General features: G+C 44.0%; 1 protein-coding gene across 1 annotated transcript in view; it reads right to left on the bottom strand.

Moving 5' to 3' along the window:
* The window catches only part of DKK2 (dickkopf WNT signaling pathway inhibitor 2), a 118,324-nt gene that overhangs the window by 4,823 nt on the left and 86,082 nt on the right, over nucleotides 1–27,419 (bottom strand). Inside the window, exon 3 of the mRNA XM_029076534.2 lies at nucleotides 335–485. Within this exon, the coding sequence (XP_028932367.1) occupies nucleotides 335–485 (151 nt within the window). The remainder of the gene's footprint in view (nucleotides 1–334; nucleotides 486–27,419) is intronic.

Genomic DNA, 27,419 nt, shown 5'->3' with positions numbered 1-27,419 from the left:
GCCCAAGATCTGCGCTTGTCTAGAATATAAAATCCGCATTTGACTGTAAGCTCCTCAAGGCCAGGGATGTTGGCGGGGGGGTGGCGGGAGGGGCGTCCTGTACTTCCTCTACGGCCCAGCTGATGAAGCGCGCGACTCAGAGCGGGTGCTCAAGACATCCTGCCGCCTGTTGGCCCGACTGAGCTTCGAGAACCTCTCTTCACTAGGCAGGTTTTCGTAAACCGGGCTTCGGACCAGAGACGTGGCCGCCCCTGCTTCTGAAACCTCGGCTTCCCGCTGTTGGGAACTCTAATTCCCCCTCGAGCGGATCCCAATCCGGAGAAAGTTCCCTTACCGTTGTTACAGCGGGTACCAGGGCAACACATCCCATCCCGGTGGCAACGTTTCTTTTTCCGCCGGCAGACCATGCAGGCCGAAGAACCTTGGTGGGGACTGTGACAGTATCTCCCGACTTCACACTCCTTATCGCTGCTGCACGGGTAGGCCTGTCGCCGACGGACAAGAGGAGAGGCACGTCAGAGGAAGGCCAGAGGGGAGATCAATAAAAAGCAGCATCCTCTCCAAAAAGAAAACACATGAGCAGAACACGGCTGGAAAAAAGATTTTTTTTTTCTAAGTCCAGCTTGAATATCGTGGGAAGCAGTATGCCCTAGTGGAAAGAGCACTGGCCTCGGAGTCAAAAAAAAAAAACCTGGGTTCTAATCCCGGCTCTGCCACTGGGATGATGTAGGATCTTGGATAAATCACGTCTCAGGGCCTCAGTTCCCTCAACTGTAAAATGGGGATTAAGACTGCGAGCCCCATGTGGGACAGGGACTCGAATCTACCCCAGCACTTAGTACAGTGCCTGGCACATAGTAAGCGCTTAACAAATACCACAATTACTATTATTATTACCCAAATGGTGATACTGATGGAGACTTGGTCCAAGTTACCAAGATTTGAGGAACAAGAACCAGCACTGGTTAAATGATTGTGGAGATGATGATTTGTACAGCAGTAATCAAGAAATCAGTCGATCGACGGTATTTATTGAGTGCTTACTGTGTACAGGGCGCTGTACTAAGCGCTTGGGAGACTCCAATAAATAGAGTTGATAAATACTTTCCCCGCCCACCACTCGCATTCTCTCATCCTTTCCAATCTCTGGGTCACGCTGGGCCATGGAGTGCCCCGAGTGAGTGGATAAGCAGGGGTGCAAAATAATAACAATAATCCAATAATAATAAAATCCAATAGTGATTTAATTAATATTATGTCAATATATTAAACAGTAAATTGCATTAAATTATATTAATCATAATCAAATAATATACCAATGATAATTAATAAAGATAATGATCAGGTTACTCGTTAAGCACTTACGATGTGCCAAGCACTGTTCTAAGCACTGGGGTAGATACAAGTTCATCAAATTGGATTAGCTGACAGGGCTCACATAGGGCTCACAGTCTAAATTGGAAGGACTAGGATTAAATCCCCATTATCCAGATGACATAACCGAGGCACTTAGAAATGAAGTGACTTCCCTAAGGTCACTCAGCAGGCACGTGATGGTGCCAGGATTAGAACCCAGGACCTCTGACTCCCTTGTGAGACGCGTCTAAGACTTTTAGGGGCAAAATGTATGAATGGCCAGACTGGCTGTGGCCTACTGCCCATGCTGGGCTTTAGAGTCACAGATCGGCCGGTGGTTCCCAAGTCTGACCCACCTGGCAAAACGCAACCTCCGGCTACGTGCAATATGGCGGGGGTAAAGAAGTATTGGCTAGAGCGAGGCCATCGGTGCTGTATGGTAGACGGGGCCGGCAGGAATCCCGAGCACAGCTGGCTCCCTTGGGCAGCGAAGACACTAATGTTTACTAACAATCGTATCTGTTGAGTGGCCACACCGACTCTGCCACTTGTCAGCTGTGTGACTGTGGGCAAGTCACTTAACTTCTCTGGGCCTCAGTTCCCTCATCTGTAAAATGGGGATTAAGACTGGGAGCCTCATGTGGGACAACCTGATTCCCCTGTTTCCCCCATAGCGCTTAGAACAGTGCTCTGCACCTAGTAAGCGCTTAACAAATACCAACATTATTATTATTATTGTTGTGCCCAACTTGAGTAGTTACAAAATAATCCAGCCAGACGGAGACACCATTCCAACGCACTGCTCCCTTTCTAAATAATAAGGAGAACAGGTATGTGATCCTCATTTTATAGATGAGGAAGCTACGGCACAGAGAAAGAGTTAAGTGACTTGCCTGAGCCCACACAGAAGGCAAGCGGCAGAACCGGAATTAGAACCCAAGTGGTCTGAGTCCCAGGCTCTTTCCACTAGGCCACGCTTCTCAAAGTGGCTACCCTGACCCGTAGCATATCAGAAACTCAACTTATTAAGACAGCGTGGCCTAGTGGATAGAGCACAGGCCTGGGAGTCAGAAGGACCTGGGTTCTAATCCCAGTTCCACCACTTGTCTGCTGTGTGATCTTGGGCAAGTCGCTTCGCTTCTCTGTGTCTCAGTTACCTCATCTGTAAAATGGGGATTAAGACTGTGAGCTCCATGTGAGAGTTGGACTGTGCCCAAATTAATTACCTTGTATCTATCTCAGTGCTTAGAACAGTGCCTGGCACAAAGTAAGCGCTTAACAAATACCATAAAGAATGGGCGTTCAAGTAATTATTAACTGACAGCGACAATGGTCCTTCTATTTCTTGAGGCTAGTGAACTATTTCCAGGCAAGCATGATATATGATACATGACCAACTGAAATCTAAACATAATAATAATGTTGGTATTTGTTAAGCGCTTACTATGTACAGAGCACTGTTCTAAGTGCTGGGGTAGATAACAGGGTCATCAGGTTGTCCCATGTGAGGCTCACAGTCTTAATCCCCATTTTACAGATGAGGTAACTGAGGCACAGAGAAGTGAAGTGACTTGCCCACAGTCACACAGCTGACAAGTGGCAGAGCTGGGATTCGAACCCATGACCTCTGACTCCCAAGCCCCGGTAGTCTTGATACGGTAAAATGTCCACAATTAGCTTTCAGTAGATATTGTGAGCTCCTTGGGGGCTGGGATTGTTTTTATCAATATTAATGAATTGCACTCTTCCAAGCACTTAGCTAATGCTGTGAACCCAATCGGTTCTCAATAAATACCACTAGAAAAAAAGGCTTATTTTACGCTTATTTTCTTTGGTCTGAAGTGGCCCAGGTCCGCTGTTTGACTTTACGTCATGCTGTGCAAGTTCAGCATATCTTTCCCATGTTTCCATCACTATCCCGACTCTGCCCCTTGTCGGCTGTGTGACTGTGGGCAAGTCACTTCACTTCTCTGTGCCTCAGTTCTCTCATCTGTAAAATGGGGATGAAGACTGTGAGCCTCACGTGGGACGACCTGATGACCCTGTATCTCCCCCAGCGCTTAGAACAGTGCTCTGCACGTAGTAAGCACTTAACAAATACCAACATTATTATTATTCTGTTTTCTTGTATTCCGTCAAGACCAAGCTTTAGAAATACAGCCGGTCATGTTGTGTGGCTCGGGGCAGGGGCAGAAGCTGCTTATTTCGCTTAGAACAGTGCTCTGCACATAGTAAGCGCTTAACAAATACCAACATTATTATTATTATTTCTTACCTGCAGCAGTCTTAATGGGAAGATTTACTAAGACTATAAGCTCATCTACAGACTGTAAGCTTGTTATGGGCAGGGAATGTGCTAATTCTGTTGTATTGTGCTCGCCCAAGTGCTTAGCACAGTGCTCTGCACATAGTAAGTGCTCGATAAATGCAATTGATTGATCGATAAACACGGCCTCTCTCATCCAAGCATCTGACTCTGAAGAGCCTAGGCTAGATTTCCCTTTCTCTCTCAGGCAGGAGACTTAGGAGTTACTGATTTGTCTAATTTATCTATCTATCTACCTTTCTATCTACATATCTATAGATAGATATAGCTATATTAACATATATGTAAGCACATGAAAGGAGTCACCTAGATCTTTATCCTAACCAGAGGGATGAAAGAAGGTCTCAGCACATGATCAAGTGTGAACGCTTTTCAGAAAATAATAATTATGATATTTAAGCGCTTACTATGTGCCACATACTGTCCTAAGTGCTGGGGTAATTATAAGGTCATCAGGGCTCACAGTCCCACGTGGGGCTCACAGTCTTAATCCCCATTTTACAGATGAGGTAACCGAGGCACCGAGAAGTTATGTGACTTGCCCAAGGTCACATAGCAAACAAGTGGCGGAGCCGGGATTAGAACCCATGGCCTTCAAAGCAACTTCAAGCAGGATCTGGACCGAGGCTTGGCGGAAGTGGAGTTGAGTGTGTGGAAAGCCAGTTGGAATAAGAACATCATCGGGTCTGTGAGGCAAAGAGAGAGGTTCAAAGCCAAGGCCGGGCAGGACCAGAAATATTTGAAGAGATTGTTGAGCAAGGTTGTAAGGATCGTGTGTGTTCCCGTCTCAGCCTCTTCTGCTCTTTTTGTGTGCTCAGGAAGCAACACCAACAGAGTCTGGGGGAGAAAAAATGTGTAAACTACCCATCAGTCTATTCTTAATTTATTCCCCTCTGTTTTCTGGAGGTCCATGATTTAGGAAATGGAAAACAGTTTATCTGCATCCCCTAAGGTATATTTTTGAAGTATTTTATCTTTTTAACATATTTCCTCCAAGAGGTCTTCCCCAGGTAAGCCTCTGCTGTGTGACCTTGAGCAAGTCACTTAACTTCTCTGTGCCTCAGTTATGTCATCTGTAAAATGGGGCTGACGACTGCGAGCTCCACATGGCACAACCTGATTAACTTCTATCTACTCCAGCACTTAGAACAGTGCTTGGCATATACTAAGTGCTTAACAAGGACCATAATTATTATTCTTACTATTATTTTCCTTGATTCTCTCTCCCTCTGCATTGTCTGTTCACTTGGATCTTAACCCTTTGGGTACTTGATATTCACTCTACTCCCAGCTGCCCAGCTCTTATGTACATACCCATAATTCATTTATTTATATTAATGTCTGTCTTCTCTAGACCATAAGCGAGTAGGGAACTTTCTACCCACTCTGTTTCAGTGTAATCTCTCAAATCCTTAATATAGTGATCTGTATCCAGTTAAGTGCTCAATAAATAGGATTTTTAATCTCAAATTTACCATCACCTTCCCTTAACTTTTACATCATCTGTCTCATCTCTCTTTTTCTCTATCTCTATCTCTTCTCTCAATTTGCTCTCTCTCTCTCTCTCACACATACACACAGGCACACACATTCATTCATTCATTCATTCATTCATTCATTCATTCAATCATATTTAGTGCTTACTGTACTGAGCGCTTGGGAAAGTACAATAAAACAATGAACAGAAACATTCCCGCACAGACCCGCACACACATACACACAGTTCCCGGTAGATCTAAAAATCTTTTATTCTTTTGATAGAGAAATCCCCCATGAAGGATAATGTGGGTACACACACTTAAAGAATTTCAAAGCAAAACATCATTTCTAGGAAGAGAGCATCTAATTCATCAGATTTTCTTGCCCCTTAACTGGTAGATGGTGAGCAAGAGATTTCCAGTTGATATGGTTGTACAAATGGTGTTCATTGACAACTTTTGTTGAGTGAATACTTTATGGCTTGGGGAGGGGAGTGTCCCTCAATTATTCTTTTGAGAACAGTCTGCATATTTTTTTCCCTTCCCGTCATTAATGACAGAAGACTACAGCTAAGGCTTCGTTTCCCAGTTAGGTTGTTTGAAAAAAGTAAAATAAAACAAAATAAAATAAAAATGTTGGGTTGATGAAACCCAAAACATATTTCCCCCACAAGCTTTTTTCCCCAATGGCTTCTAAACCCATGGGAATTGTACGGGAAATGAAATGCACATGTTTCTGATTCATTTACACTTAATTCATCAAATTGGTGTTTTGCAAGAGCCATTTGATGTCCAAAGAAACTTACGCGTGTTTTTGAACCTCCCTTCCCCCTTAGAAATAGGACAATTTTTTCCAACAGTGAGTAAACAAACTCAATTCCCCAAAGAGATTGTGTGAAATTTGAAACTCAAACTGGTCCAAGTAGATTCTGAGCTTGGTCCTGCGAGCTTTCCAATCTATAAATCTATTTTCTCCAGAGGAACCGATACCCAAAGTTGGCCCTTGTTTGCAGGAAGGTACTCTGAAACTTTTTGTTCAAAAAGTAAAAATATTTGCAGGTGAAGTCTGTCGTTTGTGTAAGATGGAGAAGCTATCAATAAATGGTGAGAATCCACCCATATGGACAGGAATGCCTGAAAAACCTTATTTTAGAATTTACACTCCATCAGAGTACAAACTCCTTGTGAGCACAGCTCACTCTTTATTCTGTACTTCTCAAGTACCCAATAAAATGCTCTAAACACAGGTGGTGCTGAAAAAATAGCATTTGAATGATTAAATCCATTGTCAGAGAGTTTTTGCTTGATGTGGAGGGAAACGGATAGCCATTGGAGGTTTTGGAGAAGGGGAGTGACTTAAGTGGTATCAATCAGCAGAATTTATTGAGCACCCTGTGTGTTAAGGGTTTTATACCTCAGGAGGATAGCTGAATTGTATAATCCCAACTGCTTAGTTCAGTGCTCTGCACACAAAAAGCCTTTAATCAATCAATCGCTGTATTGGTTGAGTGCTTACTCTACACAAAGCACTCTAAATACCATCGATGATTGATTAATTAATACAATCCATTCAGTAGATGTAATCCCTGACCTCCAGGAGTTAACAGCTTTAGGAGGGAGACAGAAACTGGGATAAATTAGAGTTTAGAAAAAGTAACAGAGTCTAAATATTGGTGCATGAATTCTTCACAGGGGTGCGAATACCTAAGTGCTTAGGTAGTGCAGGGCTACTGAGATGGCAGTTTTGGGGACACAGGAAAATGAGGAATTAATCAGGGAAGACCTCATGGAAGAAATGTGACTTTTACAAGGGTTTTGCACACATTGGTCTACTGGATGTAAAAGGGGAGGGACTCTCAGGCAATGGGGAGGCTATGAGCAAGAGGTCGGCAGCGGAAGAGATCAGAATAAGGCACAGTGAGAAGGTTGGTTTAAGATTAATGAAGCGGTGGAAATTAAAGGGAAAACTGAGAAAAGAGAGTAGATAAGTAGGAGAGAGCAGATTGAAAGCTTTAGAGGCAATGGCTAGTAGCTTTTGCTTGCTGAGGAAAGAAAGAGGCAAGCATTGATGGGCTTTGAGGACTGGTATTTGAGGAAACTGTTCATTCATTCAATCATTTTTTGAGTGCTTACTGTGTGCAAATCACTGTACTAAGTACTTGGGAGAGTACAATACAACAAACAGATACATCCCCTGCCCATAGTGATTCTGTGTTGCATTTTGACATTAAGCGTGACTTGAAAATGAGATTAATGATACTATTCAAGAAGTCAGGTGTGGCAACGAGTGGACACTACAGATACTTGGTCAACTACCCTAGATTTAGTCATCCAAGAACTGCGATACATTGGTGACTATTCTCAAAGCACAAAAAACTCAAAGTCCGCAGTAGAAAAGTTGTATTTTTGTATGTTCAGTTCAAAGAATCTCTCGCACACTGGCACACTTTGTCCATGAAATTACTATTGTATTTGAATACTACTATTGTAATACTATGCACCATTTCTGACCTCTTGCCAATATTTAAATGAGTGTGGCTCATTCAGTTTGCGTTCAGGATTCAACTTTCCTGTGGTTAATAAAGGATCATTTATATCATTATCCGTGACTAACCAAATAGGAATGGCACTGAACGTGTCAGTTATACTTTTACATTGTCCTCTTCCAAGTGTTTAGGACACAGATTATTTTTTTTTTTAGGACAAACACATTTTTTTGTCTGCACACAAAAAATGAAATTGTCGGTCAATAAATCCGATCGATTGACTTACTGACTGACTGCGGGGGTCTCAGATCGTCTGTTCTGTGACCACAACCTGCATCCAATCTCCATACCAGCTGCCTTGCAATTCATGCCTTTGACCAAGGGGTGACCAGGCGAGATGGCTCAGTGCAAACCATCCCCACTACCATTAAACAACTTGAAGCACTTGTCCAGAGTCAGTAGAGTGACATCATCGACTGTTCACAGATATCCAGTGATATTTTATCATGTGACTAGCAAGGGGTGTAAGAAATTTGTCCCGTCTGTGGAAAGAAAGGGAGGTGTGGGCTTTCACAAGACCTGGAAATGCTCTGGGGAAGTGGGAGGCGATATATTTTTGGTCCTAAAGCTAGAATTTGAGAGATGAGTCTCTTTTAGGTAGGTATGAAGCTTAGAGAGTTCACACGTGCGACATCAGATCAGGACGCGGCCTTAGAACAATGTCGTCTGGATAAACATCCCGTGAGGTCTGATGGGAAGAGTCACAGGTATCAGGGAAGGGAAATGAAGAAGCGATGATCCCGACTCCAGGGGACGGTGGACTAACAGAGGAATATAGCAGTTGGTCTCTTCCCTTGTAAGTCAATGGATTCAATTTGCTTATGCCTATAGAGATTATAGCTATTCCTAAGGATTGACTATTGGAGAACCTATAGGAGATCAGTACCTCAACTCAAGGGTCCAAGATGATTAAAAAAAAAGTCAAGATCTCTCCTGATCTGCAATGCTATGTGGAAGGATTAGGGAGACACTGCCTGGGTACAGAGTCTGAACCGTTACGGGTGGTTCCTTCTCACCTACACTGGGCCCCGGGTTTGAAGTAGTAGACCTAAGGGCCCCCTTCTCCATCCCTCTAAGAGGGGTGTTGGAGTGAGGCATAGCAGCTAACTTTTCTTTTTTAGTACAAGGGCCAATATGGACCGCAGCTTCTGTGGGGGGAGGAGGTAAGATGGAGTGTGTGAGGGTATCAGGTGGGCTTCAAAGGCTTAACCGGTCAGGAAAACCCAAACCGGAATTCCTTTAGCTCTGCTTCACTTTTAGGTTTCCTCAATCCTGCTCAGAAACCTCTCGGGTCTTGTTGATGCCTAGAGACAAGTAAGGCTGGGAGTCCAATCCAAACAGATGTGACAGCGGAAAACTACATTTTCTCCCTCACAGCTGGGAACTAGTAGAAATGGGAGGGGGGAAGAAGCCGGGGAGAGACATCCCCCCCCCAATCCCCGCCATAGACTTGGCACCTGTTTCTTGAGAAGGGGAACAGGGAAAACAACAACTCTAAGCACCAGCAAAATATGGCAAAGTAGGGAGAAAGGTGAACACAAAAGCACTCACCTAAGACCGAACTGAACGCTAACTCCCCAGGACACCTAAGGGACAGATGACCAGCAACTGGTACTGTCCACACATTCAAAAGTGAATTCACTCATCCCATTTAGTTCCCCTTAAAGAAAACTAGCAAAGAAGCTTGTTTTACATTAGAGGGTATGAAGGCGTCTAACCAGGCAAATCAACAAAGCGACTTCGCCCAGTTCTATCACCACTGACAACTAGGACGCTCGGCAACTTGACAGAAAATAGCAGTGGGATATAGAAACAGGGTCAGGTTGAGGAAAAACACGGCCTAGGGGAGAGAACAAGGGCCTGGGAGACCTTGATTCAAATCCTGGCTCTGCTACTTACCTGCTGTGTCACCTTAAGTGAGTTACTTAACTTTTCTCTGCTTCAGTTTCCTCATCTATAAAACTGGGAGTAATATACTTGTTCTTTCTACCCCTTAGATCGCAAGCCACATGTGGGACAGGGACACATGGAGTATCTACTCCAGTATTTAGGTAGTGTTTGGTGCCCAGTAAATACTTAACAAATACAACTATTATTATGCCAACTCCTCAGCATTTGAGAAAGAATGATAAACTTGAAACCAGATGCTAATCTTTTAAAGATTCTATTTTATAGTTTTATTGCTCTGTAGGTTTGATCACATTCATCCGTCCACCATCATCCTGGATGGCATGCAACGTTATCATCATAGATCCCGATGCTCATAAGGGGAAACCGAGGCACAAAGAATGGCACGGAGGAGGGCTACGTATCATTGAAGCACACCAGCCCTCCAAGGCAGAGGTCAAACAATGTCTCCAGCCTTGTATTCTCTCCACCTTACCACACAGCCATTCATTCCCATTTTACAGAGGAAGAAACTGAGGCACAGAGAAGCTGGCCCAAGGTCTCTCAGCAGGCAAGCGGTGGAGCTTAGATTAAAAGCCGGGTCTCCTGACTCTCTCATCCATACTCTTTCCACTAGGCCAGGCCCCCAAGAAGGACACTCAGCAGGTCAGAAGGTTTTGGAGAATGCTGGAGCTGAATTTAGAACTTGGGAAGATGAGCTCCTGCATTGTTCACCCTACAAGCCTCTAAATGTCAACAACATGGGATGGGGCAGCTGTTAGAGAAACTGAAAACTGGAGGGAAACTTGGGCATATCTGTAAACAACTTTCCTCATTCTGCTTTCCTCCCAGTTTAATGTTTGATTAAAGTCAATATAAATCAGACATTCAGGGTGAAATCCCCTAAATCCAGGCCATTAGTTTATAATAATACACTAATGAACAAAGGAAAAATTAGGGCTAATTGCTGCCTATAATTAGAACTAATTGTAGTCATTTTTTTTTTCAATTATGCCGCAAATTGCATGGTATAAAAGGCTATTAATTCAAGACGTATGGTGAAAGAGTTGTTTTGATTTTTTTTTTTGTAGGGAAGGGAAGAGAGGCAGCTGCCAGCCATCACTCAAAACACACAGAAGGTAGACACAAGACAAACAGAGAGACTGACGAGGCGAGGAACGGGCATTTCAGATGCCACGGGAGAACCAAAATGCAGGAGCACTTTCACCACCACTAAACTAAAACATCGGTCGAGCTGCTGAGTGTTTGGGATAACGAAACTGTTCGGGGTCACTACTGGGGGACGGGGGACAAAGCAAGAAAAGGTCATGAAAGCACTGATGTGCGGAGGCCACCCATCCTGATTTTCCCAAGAGCGTCGTAGCTTCGATTTGGTTCAGACCTTCCTTCCACAAGCACAATGGGCAGAACGATCTAACAATCTGGGGAGGTTTGGACGGCAAGTAAAGTATCATCGGCTGGGCAGGCCGCCTGGGAGAACGAACGGCATTCCCGGAGGGGAAGAGGCAACCGTGGGTGGGAATGGATGGGAAGTTTTGGGAAAGCAGAAGCAGATGGTCAGCCCTTGGGGTGAGGGTGGACAGAGATGAGTCTGATGCTGTATTTCCCAGTCGTGCAAGAGCAAAAGCAAGGACCAAACTACTTGATCAACCGCCGTGAGGCCAACTGGATAGAGAGGGGGTCTAAGAGTCAGAGGACCTGGGTTCTAATACCGCTCTTGTCTTCTTTGTGACCTCAGACAAGTCACTTTACTTTTCCATTCCTCAGTTACCTCCTCTGTAAAATGTGGATTTTTGAACTCCACTTAGGTCAGGGACTGGATAACCTGATAATCTTTTATCTCCCTCAGCACTTAGGACGTGGCACTCTACAAATACTATTAAGACAAAAGCAAACAAACAAACAAACTTCCATGCACTGCAGGAGCCCAAACACTTGAAAAGCAAATACTGAAGTTGTACCCACTGCAGATAAAGACACTGTAAAGGAGGCTAGTTAATGATAAGACACTGTAAAGGAGGCTAGTAATGAACCCGAGCTACTCTACCTTCAGGTGGTTGTGTAGCTGCAGAGTTACTCACAGGAAAATAAAGAGTCCCTTTTGGAGTGAGATGTCCTCAGTTGTAGTGTGTGAAAGTTGAGTTCTGAGAAGGGGTACTAACCATCGTGAGCTAGTGGAGAGAACCCGGCCCTGGGAGTCAGAAGGACCTGGGTTCTAGTCAAAGCTCTGCACTTGTCGGGTGTGTGACCTTGGACAAGTCATTTCACTTTTCTGTTACCTTCTCTGGAAAATGGGGATTACAAATGTGATCCCCATGTGGGCCACAGACTGTGTCCAAGGTGATTAACTTGTATCCACCCCAGCGTTTAGAACAGTGTCTGGCACATAGGAAGTGCTTACCAAATACCAGAAAAAAATACTCCTGCTGCTGACGTTTTTGATTGCGTTAGGACTGAGTTGATGGGCAGTCCCTCAGAAACACTGTCTTGGCTACCTTGAAGGTTATGACATTGGAGAATTTCCAGAAAAAAAAAATAATAATAATTCTGGTATTTGTTAAGTGCTTACAGTGTGCCAGGTACTATGTTAAGTGCTGGGGTGGGTACAAGTAACTGTTTCACGAGTGCTCAGATTCAGGAGAATTTCCCATCAAAGTGCTTGAGGTCCCTCTTTCCCAGTTCCAGACTGATGGTCTGTCCCATGACTGCCCCTCAATTCACCCTTAGTTCCCCGGTAAGCGTGTTTCCTCCTCTGACTTCCACCCGCTTGGTCACAAGTCCAAGCTCTCCCAGTCTAATTTTTAAGTTCGTAAAGGCAAGACCTTGGCAAACAGAAATGGTGAATTCACTTTCCCATCTTCTCACCTGTGCCCTATTAAAATTGGACCTGCTTCTTTGTTACATATTAAAGTTATGATTGTCCTCATCGCCAAGGTTTTGTCAGAGCCTTTCTGTTCTGATGGACAGACCTGGCAATCAAACAATCATTGGTATTTATTCATTCATTCACACAGTCATATTTATTGAGCGCTTACTGTGTGCTAGCCGCTTGGGAGAGTACAACAGAGCGTACAATAGAACAATGGAGCCCTTACTGTGTGCAGACCGCTACGTTAAATGCTCGGGAGAGTACAACAGATTTGGTAGATTAATTCCCTGCCCACAGGGAACTTACAGTCTAGAGGAGGAGGTTGAAGTCTAGAGGAAGCTATGCAGATGTCAGACTTCTGACTAAATCCTCTTTAAGTGCTGTTTAATCATATCTTTCTTACAGGATCCATATATTGTTCAGAACATTTAGGTCACACCCCTTTCCTGTCTTCAATCACTGTGCCCAAAGCAGAAACATGGGAACGGACTCCGTAGTATCTCTGGGGACTGTGAAGGATTCGGTGGGGATCTCTGAAGATGGGCTAGTTCTCATCTGTTCGGATGGTTCGTGTGATCCGCTCAAGGGCAGAGAGATGGACACGGGGTCATTCATTCATTCAACCATATTTATTGAGCACTTAACTGTATGCAAAGCACCATAATTAGCGCTGAGCACTGTACATAGCGCTTAGCCCACCCCGCCCAATAATATCCTCCGAGCCTGTTCATCCAGGTTTAAAAAGGGCAATACTGAGTTCTCCTGAAAAGTCTCGACCACTTAACGACTCAGGAAATTCAGAGGGATCTGGTTATTAATCTCTAAGATCAAATATTTACAAACGGGTTCCCCTTTGCCCTCGAGCCTCAGTCCCTCTTGACTCTGGGCCCCAAAGGATTCTAAACCTACTCGTAAAGTAAGCCTAAATGAGTACCAGATGTACCGGTGCACCTTGGGATGAACGCGGGGTAGACTCAGAGCTGTCATCACGCGCGTTACGATCAGATTTGTTTTATATACTCATGTGGTGTACACCTGTGTCTTGCTGGCAATGCACCGGGCTGTGGTTTTCCTTGCATCTTGGCTCCCCTCAGTGACTTTAGCAAACAAATCCTCTCCTTTGCTCTCCCCTTACCTCCCGTGGTACATGGAAGACTTGTGTTTTTTATGGTTTTCCCCTCTAGCGTACCTCATAGAGCATCCGTTTCCCCTTATCCACTAAAACGGCTAAATCTAAAACTAGAGAAAGGACATACCCATCGCCATAGTCGAGGCAGTCCCAACAAGCCCTAGAAAATGAAAAATGACCTTCAAGAAACTCGAATGGGGGTGGCCGCTGATTCTGAGGAAAGTTAAACCTTGTGGAATCTCAGGAAAGCAGTGGTTTGGGGGTGAGGAATGATATTTTCTCCTCTTGTTATATGGCAAACTGGGAAATGAAAGGCGTGAAATTAAAGTTGATTTCTTGACCTCCTGCGCTTCGTCACCTCAAGGTTTCAGAGTTTCTGGTTACACTTCCGAACTTGCAATAACACTAGTCTTCCAGAGGGCTTTCAAGAGAGTCACTGTTTGTTTTTCTGGGAATGTATCAAGCTGCTGGGACTAGATTTCTTAGTTACACATTTTTCATTGTGCTCCATAAAAAAAGCACTGTTATCACCAAGGTCAGCCTGCCCTACACAAGCTAATCTAGATATCCAAGTCCTAAAACAATGTGCTGTTCAAACAAAACTAATTTAGTTGGGCTTCTGTTTACTGTTCTGTGCTACTTTAATTTTCTGTAGTTGAGAGAAGCATGAGCTCTCCTCTGATCTTGATTAAAAGCTGGACATCTATTCCAGGAATCAGGTCAGTCAGATAATGGAATGACCATTCGCTAATCTCTGACTTTGAGGAAGCAGGTGAGGTGAGAAGATAAAGTACAAAAGGCATTTGGGAACACACATAACTCTGTAGGAAAACACACAATTCTCCAAATCCAACCTGGTCCAGTAGATTGACGGCATAAAATCGTACAAGAAAATGGACTCATGCCTCCTCTGGTTCAGGGCCAGAATAAATTAGAGGTGGGATAAAGAGAATCAGGTAGCAGGTAGAATTAAAAGTCCTATGGCAGGCACATTATGAACCATTCAGCGTAGGCGTGCTTTAGTCCTTTGTGCCTCCTTTATGCTACATATTCATGGAAATCTGCCGATATTGCTTGCAAGCAGGCACCATAAATCAATGATATTTACTGAGTGCTTCCCGTATGCAGGGCACTGTACTAAGAACTTAAAGCTTAAAATATTCCTAATGTACCAGTAGAAGAAGTTATGTTGTGTAGAGGCATTATTCAGTATGGGCTAATCATCATCATCTTCATCAGTGGTATTCTCTCATTTGGGAGACTGCAATACAAGAGAGTTGGTAGAAACATTCCCTGTCCACAACGACCTTACAGTCTAGAGGGGGAGACAAGCATTAATATAAATAAATAATTTATAACATAGAATTGATAGATATGTACATAAATGCGGTGGAGCTGATGGTGGGGTGAATATCAAGTGCCCTAAGGTCACAGATCCTTTTTTGCAAAGAAGGCTTAATTGGGGAAGGCCTCTGGGAGGGAATGTGACCTCACTAAGGTTCTGAAGGAGGGGAGAGTGGTGATCTGGTGTTTATGGAATAGGAGGGAGTCATAGGACAGAGGGAGGATGTAAGAAAGGGGTAGAATGACTAGTTAGAAGAGTTAGGCACTGTAAGCAAGCTGGTGATAGAAGTGTGAAGTGTACGGGCTGGAATGTAAAATAGATGAGTGAGGTAAGGTAGGAGGTTGCAAGATGATTGAATGCTTTAAAGTCCATGGTAAGGAGTTATTCCATCCTAATCTTCCTTGACCTCTCCGCTGCCTTCGACACAGTGGACCACCCACTTCTCCGGGAAACATTATCCAACCTTGGCTTCACTGACACTGTCCTCTCCTGGTTCTCCTCTTATCTCTCTGGCTGTTCATTCTCAATCTCCTTTGGGAGCTCCTCTTTTGCCTCCCACTTCCTAACTGTGGAGTTCCTTCAAGGTTCAGTTCCAAGTCCCCTTCTATTCTTCATCTACACCCATGCCCTTGGAGAACTCCTTCACTCCCATGGCTTCAAATACCACCTCTATGCGGATGATTCCCAAATCTACATCTCCAGCCCTGATTTCTCTTCCTCTCTGCAGTCTCGTATTTCCTCCTGTCTTCAAGGCATCTCTACTTGGATGTCGTCAAATCACCTCAAGCTTAGCATGTCCAAAACAGAAGTCCTTAATTTCCCACCCATACCCGGTTCTCTCTCTGACTTGCCCATCACTGTAGACGGAACCATCATACTTTTTGTCTCAAAAGCCTGGAACCTTGGTGTTATCCTCAACTCCTTTCTCTCATTCAACCCAAATCTTCAATCCATCACTAAATCCTGTCGGTCCCACCTTCACAGCATCTCTAAAATCCACCCTTTCTTCTCCACTCAAACCGCTATCACGTTAATACAATCACTCATCGTACCCCATCTGGATTACTGCATCAGCCTCCTTGCTGACCTCCCAGTCTCCTGGCTCTTCCCACTCCAGCCCAGACTTCACTCTGCTGTCAAAAACATTCAGGACATGTTTCCCACTCCTCAAAAAACTCCAGTGGTTGCCCATCCAACTCCACATCAAACAAAATCAGGGGTTATTGTGATGAACAACTCTTTATGGAAAGTTAGTGCTATAAATATTCATAATTTGGAATAAGCATTTCTTTTAACACTCTCATCGCATTCAATCCAGATAGAAGCAAATCTTCTAATAGGGTTCTGTCTAAAACACACAGTAAAAACATATATTAAGGAAGTACTGTGCGTCTTGGGTGCTTGGAAACATAAAACAGAAGAAGAGATATGATCACTTGTCATCGGGATCTTACAGTCCAATGGAGACTGTAAGGAAACACAGATTGTCGAATACTCAATAGGTAAAAGAGTGAAAGAAGTGATACAAATGATAAAAAACACAATTAAATAAATAAGCAAATGAACATGAACACTAAGATGATTTCCGTGATGGCTTGACAACAAAAGTGAGAGAATTCATCAGGGAATGCCTCTTGGAGAGGGCTTTGAAAGAGTGGAGAGGTTGGAATTGGTCGATTTGAAAGGGGTGATATTTCAGGCAGTTTCAACACTTTCCACAGTATAATCCCATCCCAGTCTCATTCCCCCCTAAACCACTTTGAATTGAATTGGGTGAAAGAAGTGTTAGAGAATCAAAGGAAACGCAGACTAAATGAAATAGCAGAGTCAAAGACACCAAACTCAAGTGCCTGCATCACTTATAGCTATAGCTATTCCATTTCTAGCTCAAATCTAGGAAAGAGAATCAAAGGGAAGGAAAGTCCCAGTAAGAAGACAGAATATTCCTTAGTTTCTGTGATCCTTGTGCTAAAACTGCAGCTTGCGAAATGGGATTTGTCTTTTGACGATGTACCCAATTTGTTAGTGATCCAAAAGAGAACAGATGATGGAATCAGTCCAGTCCACCCTTTTCCTTCTCTTTTTCTCCCTTCCTCTCCATGGCCTCCAGCAACACAGATCATCTCTTTGTGTGTAGTGACCATGCCATTTCAAGGAGAGCAAAACAATCAATGATTTGTTACATGGTGTGAGAATTTGCATTTGCTTATCAAGTCTCTTTTCCCATGTCCCTTTGGCTCCAACAGTTGGCCAAGAAGAACAGTTTCCCTTCTGCTTTGCGCTGCCTCTCTATGTTGACCCTTGTTAGCTAAGGAACCCCAGATGTACTGGCTCTGAAATCCCCTTTAACACCTCTGGGGCCGGACTCACATTTCTGGATCCCCTGCAGGCCTTGTAACAGAGGGGGAGGGAAGAGAACTGCCAAGAGGTCAGGGATCGTCTTGTTCTGGGAGACTGAGGAATAGCCCCTCACCACCCAATCAAGTGAAAGTTGAAGGAGAATGAACAGAGAACTAAATACCACAAGGCAAAGTGGTTAGATGCCTCTATTTAAGTCAATGTCCGTATTGAGTTTCTTTAGAACTCATCATTCACGGAGCTGTGAACCATTTCTGATTAGGAAGGTTGTCTTGAAGTCTTAAGGATATATTAACACAATAAAATGGATTGGAAAGCATGTCGGTTCCCGTTTCGCCAAATGTCCAAAATGTGCACAAGTGAAAAGACGTTTTCTAAAAAAACCCAGTCTGTCTGGGAGTAGTGAAGTAAATATAGTCTGAAAAGCCTAGCGTGAGCTTTGTATGAAGGGAGATGGACAGGAGGACACCATAACCTATAAATTCAACCTAAGAGAGTCCCATTTAAAGAAATTTTTATCCTAAAAGAGTTGGTAGCTTCTCTAGGACCTAACACTTCCTGGGCCAAAGTTAGACACCAGAGAGGAGTTAGTCCATTAGCCCAGATCAGAAAGACAAATAATCATAAGCAGGATTAGACTATCTCCCCATAGTAAGCCTGACAGTTCCCAGAATGTCCAGGCCAGTGAGCAGGATTTCCTGGAGTGAAGAATCTAGGGCAGATACTTTCCTGTGTGATTTTATTGGGTGGGAAAGGGAAGAGTGGATGTTAGGGACTGGTCAGAGGATCTGCTGCTTCCACCCAGCCTCTCACAAATGCAGGCAACTGCATAAGAGCTGAAAAAGCATCTGAGCTAATGCAATTCAGTGAACAATTAAGTGCAATTAAATGTTGAAGGCAGTGGATAAAGATAAGCAGGTATTACACCATAAAGAATCAAAGCAGCAGTGAGAGAAGCAGTGGTTAGAGCACAGGCCTGGAAGTCAGAAGGTAATGGGTTCTAATCCCTGCCTCTGCCACTTGCCTGCTGTGTGGCCTTGGACAAGTCACTTCATTTCCTCCTTGCCTCAGTTATCTCATCTGTAAAATGGGGATTGAGACTGTGAGTCCTACATAGGTCAGGGACTGTGTTCAACCTGATTGCTTGTAACCATCCCAGTACATAGTGCAGGGTCTGGCACATTGTAAGTACTTAAAAAATCCCACAATTATTATTATTAAATGGCAGCGAGGACTACTGGGTTGTCTAATCAATCAACCAAACAATGGTATTTATTGAGTGCTCAATGAACTAAGTGCTTGGGGGAGTAATAATAATAATAATTATTACGGTATGTGTTAAGCACTCACTATGTGTCAAGCACCATTCTAAGCGCTTGGGTAGATACAAGATAATCAGGTTGTCCCACGTGGGCCCATAGTCTTAATCCCCATTTTACAGATGAGGTAACTGAGGCACAGAGAAGTTAAGAGATTTGCCCAAGTTCACACAAGTAGTGGAGCCGGGAATAGAACCCACATCCTATGACTCCCAAGCCCATGCCCTTCCCAAGCCCATGCTCTTCCCAAAGCCACGCTATACAACACAGTAGAGTTAGTAATCATGATCCCTGCCTTCAAGAAGCTTACAGTCTAGTGAGGGAGACAGGCATTAAAATTAATTACAGTCGGGGGGAAAAGCACAAGAAATATATGAAGCACAATACCAACAAACAAAAACTAAAAAAAGTATTTTCAAATTCTCAGGAAGCTTTAAGAGCAGGGTGTGAAACACTATTTTCATAGGAACCGTCTTCAAAAGATGGACGCTCCCTCAACTTTTAAGCTTTGAAAAATCCATGATTCTTGATATTTGCCTCATGGTATCCTGCTTCCATTTGGAGGCTGAGAACCAGAAGAAGGAACGATGGAAAGAGAAAGGTACAGGAGGAAAGATTTAATGCCCGAGGGACTCCGGTGGAGTATCAGACTGGTGCCTTAAAGGGGAAAGGGGAACAAGCAGTTGAACAGCGTAGAATGGATTAGCACTACTCACAGTGGAAGAACTGAAGAATGTATTCAATGTTCTCACTGAGTTCCACTGGGAGCTCCATGAAACACTTCTAATAGGAAACATTCCCCAACCAGACTTGCACAACTCTCTTACAATGGACTTTTCTGGGTCTCAGCTAGAGAGATGGTGTCGATCTCTGAGATACACACATCTTGCCCCAAATTTGCTGGCTGCGTTTCTTTGGCCTCTGGGTATTTGAAAACTCTTCGCCCTATTAAAAGAACCGTGGCACTAGAGTAACCTAAGCTAGGGACTGGGCCATCTCATGCTTGCAGAAGGGCCAGTGGCTTTGTTAATGGATGAGGGGAGGGGGAGATGAGAAGTGTGTGATTGTTGCTTGATCAATAATGGGATCAAATCAGAAGATCAAATCATTCAGGCGAGGGAGGGAGAAGTGGAGAAAGAAGCAGTGTGGTCTGGAAGAAAGCACAAGCCTGGGAGTCAGAGGACGTAATACTAGCTCCACCACTTCCATAGTGCGTGACCTTGGGTAAGTCACTTCACTTCTCTGGACTTTGGTTTCTTTAGCTGTAAAATGAGGAATCACATTTGTTCTCTCTCCTTTAGAAACACCGTTCTCACGTGGGACAGTCTGTGTGTGACCCAGTTGTCTTGGAACTATTACAATGCTTGTCACATTGTAGATGCTTAACAAAAATTATTATTATTATTGTTATCATCATCGTCAATAGGTCTATTAAGAGCCACACTGTGGGATACAAAGGTAACCAAGCATAAAACTTCTAAGTCTGGAGGCTTGGAAGCTAGATGGTGAGTTTGTCATAATCATTATTGAGTGAATGGATAAATAACAAAATCTATTCTATTCACTCAGCAAGGATGTTCATTGGTTATGGGAAAATCCTGGACGTCCATCAGGAGTTTCCGATGACCCGCTCAGTATCCATCCTGCAAGTCAAAAACATTCGTGGGGAAGCGAAGGAGATGCAGAGATTAAGTTGGAAGCCAGGAAAGGTAGCCGGTGACTCCCCTCACCCCCCGACACACACACATCAGTCCTCCATCTCTCCTTGCCTTCTACTCCAGGCCGAGACTCTTTATTGCCTCTGTCTCAAACAGAGTTAGCCCCGGTTGCAGCTTCTACTTCTAATACTATATATATATAATATATATACTATACTATATATATATAATAATAAACACTTCTAATAGGAAACATTCCCCAACCAGACTTGCACAACTCTCTTACAATGGACTTTTCTGGGTCTCAGCTAGAGAGATGGTGTCGATCTCTGAGATACACACATCTTGCCCCAAATTTGCTGGCTGCGTTTCTTTGGCCTCTGGGTATTTGAAAACTCTTCGCCCTATTAAAAGAACCGTGGCACTAGAGTAACCTAAGCTAGGGACTGGGCCATCTCATGCTTGCAGAAGGGCCAGTGGCTTTGTTAATGGATGAGGGGAGGGGGAGATGAGAAGTGTGTGATTGTTGCTTGATCAATAATGGGATCAAATCAGAAGATCAAATCATTCAGGCGAGGGAGGGAGAAGTGGAGAAAGAAGCAGTGTGGTCTGGAAGAAAGCACAAGCCTGGGAGTCAGAGGACGTAATACTAGCTCCACCACTTCCATAGTGCGTGACCTTGGGTAAGTCACTTCACTTCTCTGGACTTTGGTTTCTTTAGCTGTAAAATGAGGAATCACATTTGTTCTCTCTCCTTTAGAAACACCGTTCTCACGTGGGACAGTCTGTGTGTGACCCAGTTGTCTTGGAACTATTACAATGCTTGTCACATTGTAGATGCTTAACAAAAATTATTATTATTATTGTTATCATCATCGTCAATAGGTCTATTAAGAGCCACACTGTGGGATACAAAGGTAACCAAGCATAAAACTTCTAAGTCTGGAGGCTTGGAAGCTAGATGGTGAGTTTGTCATAATCATTATTGAGTGAATGGATAAATAACAAAATCTATTCTATTCACTCAGCAAGGATGTTCATTGGTTATGGGAAAATCCTGGACGTCCATCAGGAGTTTCCGATGACCCGCTCAGTATCCATCCTGCAAGTCAAAAACATTCGTGGGGAAGCGAAGGAGATGCAGAGATTAAGTTGGAAGCCAGGAAAGGTAGCCGGTGACTCCCCTCACCCCCCGACACACACACATCAGTCCTCCATCTCTCCTTGCCTTCTACTCCAGGCCGAGACTCTTTATTGCCTCTGTCTCAAACAGAGTTAGCCCCGGTTGCAGCTTCTCCAAGTTCTGCTCTGCCAATATCCTTCTGATCTCACTTCTTCTTCTCCTCCTTCTCGACAGGTCCATTTAGGTAGCAAATATTCTTACTTAACACTGACTATATGGAGAGCTCCCTGACTTCAAAGTCTTATGGTTCACAGGCATCAGTTAATTAAGTATCTCTGCCCCAAACACCCAACACATGTCTTGGAACACTTAACAGAATTTTAACTTCATGTCCATATGTTCTGTGGTGGTAATGTTTGCAGGGCGACCCTGCCATTTATGAATATATAAAGAGAGGGATGGAAGCAGATATACGTACATATTTTTATTTTCTTCCTAGAGATTCCAGTGCTGTGTTTTCTTCCTGTCACCCAATCAAGAGAGGAATGTCTTTCCTATGATGAGGTGGTATGGTTCTCGTTTAGACCAATCTTTGCTGAGAAAAATCCAAAAATTGTCTGGTGATTTGGGTGCCCCATATGGGTGTGGTGGAAGAGGAAAGGAAGGATTTTCTTAATTCTCACCAGAATGCTCTACCTCTCTGCATTAACCAGGCTCAACCTTGGAACTTAGAGCTTGTAACTCCCTAGCCAAACCCCCCCCAAAAAAAACTGCTGGATGCTGAAGCCAGAATCACAAATCCTTTCTTACAAAATACGCATATGTCTCCTCATGTTAGTGTCAATAAAGCTTACAGGAAAACCACTCAAACATTCACAAGAATGCTAAAAGTGATTAAGATTCTGCAAGCCCTTTCTGAACGCCTTTCCAACTTTCCCAAATCTCTCCCTTCCTCTCCCAGGAAAAAAGAACTTTCCACCACGTGAGTCCCATGTAACTGTAGTCCGACTGGTTCACGGAGCAACTTCTCGTGTGGCGATTGGTCGGGAAGACTGAGATACGGGTGCGTGCGAGCAGCACATGCCGCTTGGAGCATGACTTCTATTGCCAGCCTCAGTCTCTCTCTGGGGAGAAACATACATGTGCTCCTTTGCAACACTGTCCTACTCCTCCCAGTCACCCCCATGTTTCCAAAGGGGCTATCTTGATCCTACCTCCTCTAGGAACAGCCTGGGGTAGGCTCAAGGCTGGAGGAAGCCAGAGAGATCCTTGCCTTCAGTTAGAGCCGCCATTTTGGAGACGGGGAGACGTGAAGGTGTAGAGCAGTGGAGAGTCTCTGGATTTCTGCCTCTCTCTCCCTCCATGTTTCTGAAATAACTTCCTTTCTCTTCCATGTGCGTTTTCCCTGCCCACCATCTCTCTTCCTAGATTTCCGAAGAAGACTTCTCCCTGCTGGACAAATGGTGGGAAGGCTTGGTATTGCTAAAACGGAGAAGTGGGGTGGGAAGCGGCTCTGACGGCAGAGGTTGAGAAGTCACCAAATAGATAAGGCAAAAGGAGATGTCCAGAGATGAGTTGGAAGAAAAATATGGTACTTTTTTAAACAGAAAGATTTTAACCAGTGACACTGGGTACAGTGGGATGGGGGAATGAAAGAAGAGACAAAAGAAGCTTCATCAGCTGAATCTGAATATAAAGCCAAAAGACAAATGGTAGGCTCTGGTCGGAAGCTAAGAGATCAATCAAATACAAAGGTGTGAAAGATCGATAAGACCTGTCCAAGGAAGAACTGTAACGGGTTAAAGATGCGAAAACCCCTGTTGTTTGAATTCCAGGTGCTGGGAGACTTGGACGTTTTGAACTAGGCTGTAAGCTCATTGTGATCAGGGAATATGTCTACTCATTTGATGATATTGTACATTCCCAAGCATTTAGTACATTGCTCTGGACACCTCAAACACTCACTGACTCCCTCAGATTGATAAAATGAAGGTCCCAGGGTAGGGGGTTTTAACATGCACAGGAAATGTGTAGGATGATTTTGAAACCAAGAACTGGGACTTTCAGTTATCAGCTCACATGAGGAACATTTTAGGACCAAGCCTAAGACTGGATATGACCTAATAAAGAAAGCACTAGTGAAATGGAAAAGAAGACAAAAGAACTGAGGAAATGATGTTGCTTGCTGAAGTGTTTCAATATAATTATGTTTGCCTGAACTGATATTAATGGAAGGATTCTGTAATGTAAAAGAGAGAAAAATCTCTATCTCTTCCCCCTCCCTTCAGGGCCTATGATTGTGGGTGTCCATGTTATGAGTAGATTTCTGTGTCCAGGTGTCTGTGTGAGTCGTAACGGTTCAGTGTCTATGACTTTGAATGTAGAAGTGGATTCACCAGCCCTGACAGGGTCCAACCTATCCCATAGGGGTTCAGAAAACCTTTGAAAAGCAGCATGGCCTTACGGTGACAGCATGGGCCTGGAAGTCAGAAGGATCTGGGTTCTAACCCCAGATCTTCCAGATGTCTGCTGTGTGACCTTAGGAAAGTCACCTCACTTCTCTATGCCTCAGTTATGTCATCTGTAAAATGAGGATTAAAGCTGTGAGCCCCAGGTGAGACATGGACTGTGTGTCCACCTGATCATCTTGAATCTACTCCAGTGCTTAGTACAGTGCCTGGCACAAAGTGATTAACAAATATCATTTTAAAAAAAGCCTGGACCCCGGAATGTGGTTAATTGACAGATATTTGGAGGAGTATGAGGAGTAGGGAGAAGAAGGAGAAAGAAGAAGGAAGGAGAGAGGAGGAGGAGAAAGAGAAGGATAAGGAGGAGGAAGAAAAGGAAGAGAAAAAGGAGAAAGAAGAGGAGGAGAAGGAGAAGGAGGAGAAGGAGGAGAAAAAGAAGAAGAGAAAGATGAAAGAAGATAAAGACTAATAGTGATATCTGTTAAACACATAATGTTTACCTAAGCACTGAGGTAAATACAATGCGATCAGATTGGACACAGTCCTTGTCCCTTATGGTTCTCACTGCCTAAGTAGGAGGGAGGACAGGTATTTAATCCCCATTTTACAGATAAGGAAGCTGAGGCACAGATCAGGTAAGCAACTTGCTCAAGGTAACAAAGCGGGCAACTGGTAGGTCCAGGATTAGAACCCAGGTCTCCTGACCCCCAGATCTATGCTCCTTCCACCAGGTTTTCACATTCCAAGTCACGTTTCATCTGCTTTCTTAGATATCAAAACAGCCCTCTTTAGTTGTCACCCTCTTTAACTGAGGAAACTGTAGGAATACACTTAGGCCAAGTGGGCCTATACAAAGTCATACAGGAAGTCAACAGTATAACAAACACTAATACTCAGTATTAACTAATACTAATACTCAGTATAACAAACACTAATTTCAGTCTGAATCTGCCCTTCAGTGCCGAGACTGAAAGCTCTGAGGTTCCTGGTGTAGGTATCAGATCCCACATCACTACTGGCTCCAAGTGGGTTCTCTCTGAGGCTGGGGTTGACCCCCATCGGGAGAGTACCTTGACAACAGATGAGACCCCCCTGGGCCTTCATTCCTAACTGCTAGGTTCAACAGTTGCTGCTGTGGAGAATCAACCCAGATGCCATCAGGCAAAGTTTAGCCTCTTACTTTTGGGTATTCTACGCTTTTCTACACTCCATGCATCACTCTGGAGAAATCCTCCACTAACTCAGCGAGGTGACAGCAAAAAGGAAGTATTTAACCCAATTAAGGAGCAAACACAGAGCAGCACTGAGCTGGGAGAAGTGGACATCATCTGAAAATCACCTTAAAAGTGTTGGCAGTGTCTAGATGGAACACTGACAGATTCTATATCGACAGCAATTGTGGGTCAAAATAATCTGGTCAGTGAACTTCAATCTGGGAAATAAAATGTAAATACCACAACAAAGAAGCAGCGTTATCTCGTGGAAAAAGCACGGGCCAGGGAGCCAGAGGACCTGGTTTCTAATCCTGACTCTGCCGCTTGTCTGCTGTGTGACCTTGGGCAAATCATTAAGTTTATGGTATTTGTTAACTTCTTCGTACCTCAATTACCTCATCTGTAAAATGAGGATTAAAACTGTGAGTCCATGTGGGCCATGGACTGTGTCCAACCTGATTAGCTTGTATCTGGGATAGATAGTGCACAATAAGCACTGAGCAAATACCATTAAAAACACCAAAAACTTGAAAAAAAAATCCTAGGGTGGAAATACTACTACTAATAATAATTATGATATTCATAAAGTGCTTGCTGTGTGCTAAGAACTGTTCTAAGCACTGGGGTAGATAGAAGGTAGTCAGGTTGGACACAGTCCCTGCCCCACGTAATATCTGTTACACTCTTCATCCCCATTTTACAGATGAGGTAACAGGCACAGAGAAGTGAAGTGACTTGCCCAAGGTCACACAGCAGACAAGTGGCAGACAAGGAATTAGAACCCACCGCCTCTGACTCCCAAGCCCGTGCTCTTGCCACTAGGCCATCAGGACTAATCCCGGTTCTGCCACTTATCAGCTGTGTGACTGTGGGCAAGTCGCTTAACTTCTCTGTGCCTCGGTTACCTCATCTGTAAAATGGGGATTAAAACTGTGAGTCCCACGTGGGACAACCTGATGACCTTCTATCTACCCAGCGCTTAGAATAGTGGTTGGTACATAGTAAGCGCTTAGCAATTGCCATTATTATTATTACCTTCCACAGAAACAAATATAGTGTCTGGGAGGTTAGTAGTGTCTACGGCTGAAGCCATTCTGTTCCGTCCTCTCACAGCATGTGAGGTTAGCCCGTGCCAGAGCAGATGAGGATGTGAATGGCTCGGCAAAATCCCATCACCACTACTGGAAAACTAATCAAACCCATTATGGACCGAGAGGCGGGACACCCCTACTATATTTGAAACAAATTTCCATGCAAGTAGATGACCCAGAATAAGCAGTCTGCCGGGTTTTAACAATGAACTGGGGCAACCACAAGATCTCCAGCAGAGCAGATTTTAAAATAGTGATAGTGAACGCAGGGAGAGACAATCTTTACCTGAACACAATATGGAGTGGGATGTTAGTCATCCAAAGGCCTATCCAGTTTCACCCGCGCACATAGATAGTATTTTGCCGACAAGAGTGTCTTCAAATGCAAAGGGCAGCTACAAAACACACACACACGCACTCTGTCTCACACATACACACACACACGCCCCCCCCATACATATACATGACACCAGGCTAAACCAGGAAACAAACATTCCAACATCTGCCAGCCAGATCTATGTAGCCCATGTGTGTCCCCTGTCAGTTTCTGCACTTGAAGTTGGATGAGGAGTGGACAGTGGAACCCATAGTGTTGGGTCCCTTTAATCTCCTTTCCGCTTTGATGTTTGACTTTCTCTTCCTTCTTCAGTGACAGTGACACTGAATGCAACACCAGGAAATCATTTCCAATAAACTGGGGAGGGTGGGGGGCGGAAAGTTTTTACCACCTGCACCATCTCTGGTCACTTGCAGGCCTCCATTTAGTGAATTCCTGTTTTACCAGGAATCCCAACAGACGGAGAACTGGCAGCAAATCCCATTCCGGCCACGCTGTTACAGCTCCTGGCTAAATTGTTGCTTCATTATACTGATAGTGTCGGATCACGAAAGCAGAAATGGAAAAAAGATTTCCAATTTTTCATAGAGAATCTCGGCTGGGGATTCAGAGGATCTAGGTTTTTAATTCCAGTTCTGTCAGTGCCTGCAGTGTGACCTGGGACGAGTCAATTTCTCTGCACCTCAGTTCGCTCACCTGCAAAACGGGAATGCAAGGCCTATTCCCTCTCCTACTTAAACACTGAGCCTCATGTGAGATAGGGATGGTGTTCAACCTGACTGATCTATATCCACCCCAAGGCATCCTACAGTGTTTGGCATATAGAGCTTAACAAATAACATAATTGTCATTATTCCCTGCTTTGACAATGAGGACTAGTCCTCCCGTTCCACC

This window comes from Ornithorhynchus anatinus, chromosome 12 (genome assembly GCF_004115215.2).
Source record: "Ornithorhynchus anatinus isolate Pmale09 chromosome 12, mOrnAna1.pri.v4, whole genome shotgun sequence".
Lineage (NCBI taxonomy): Eukaryota > Metazoa > Chordata > Mammalia > Monotremata > Ornithorhynchidae > Ornithorhynchus > Ornithorhynchus anatinus.
The sequence above is the reverse complement of the archived record's forward strand: the minus strand, read 5'-3'. Positions and strand labels throughout refer to the sequence as shown.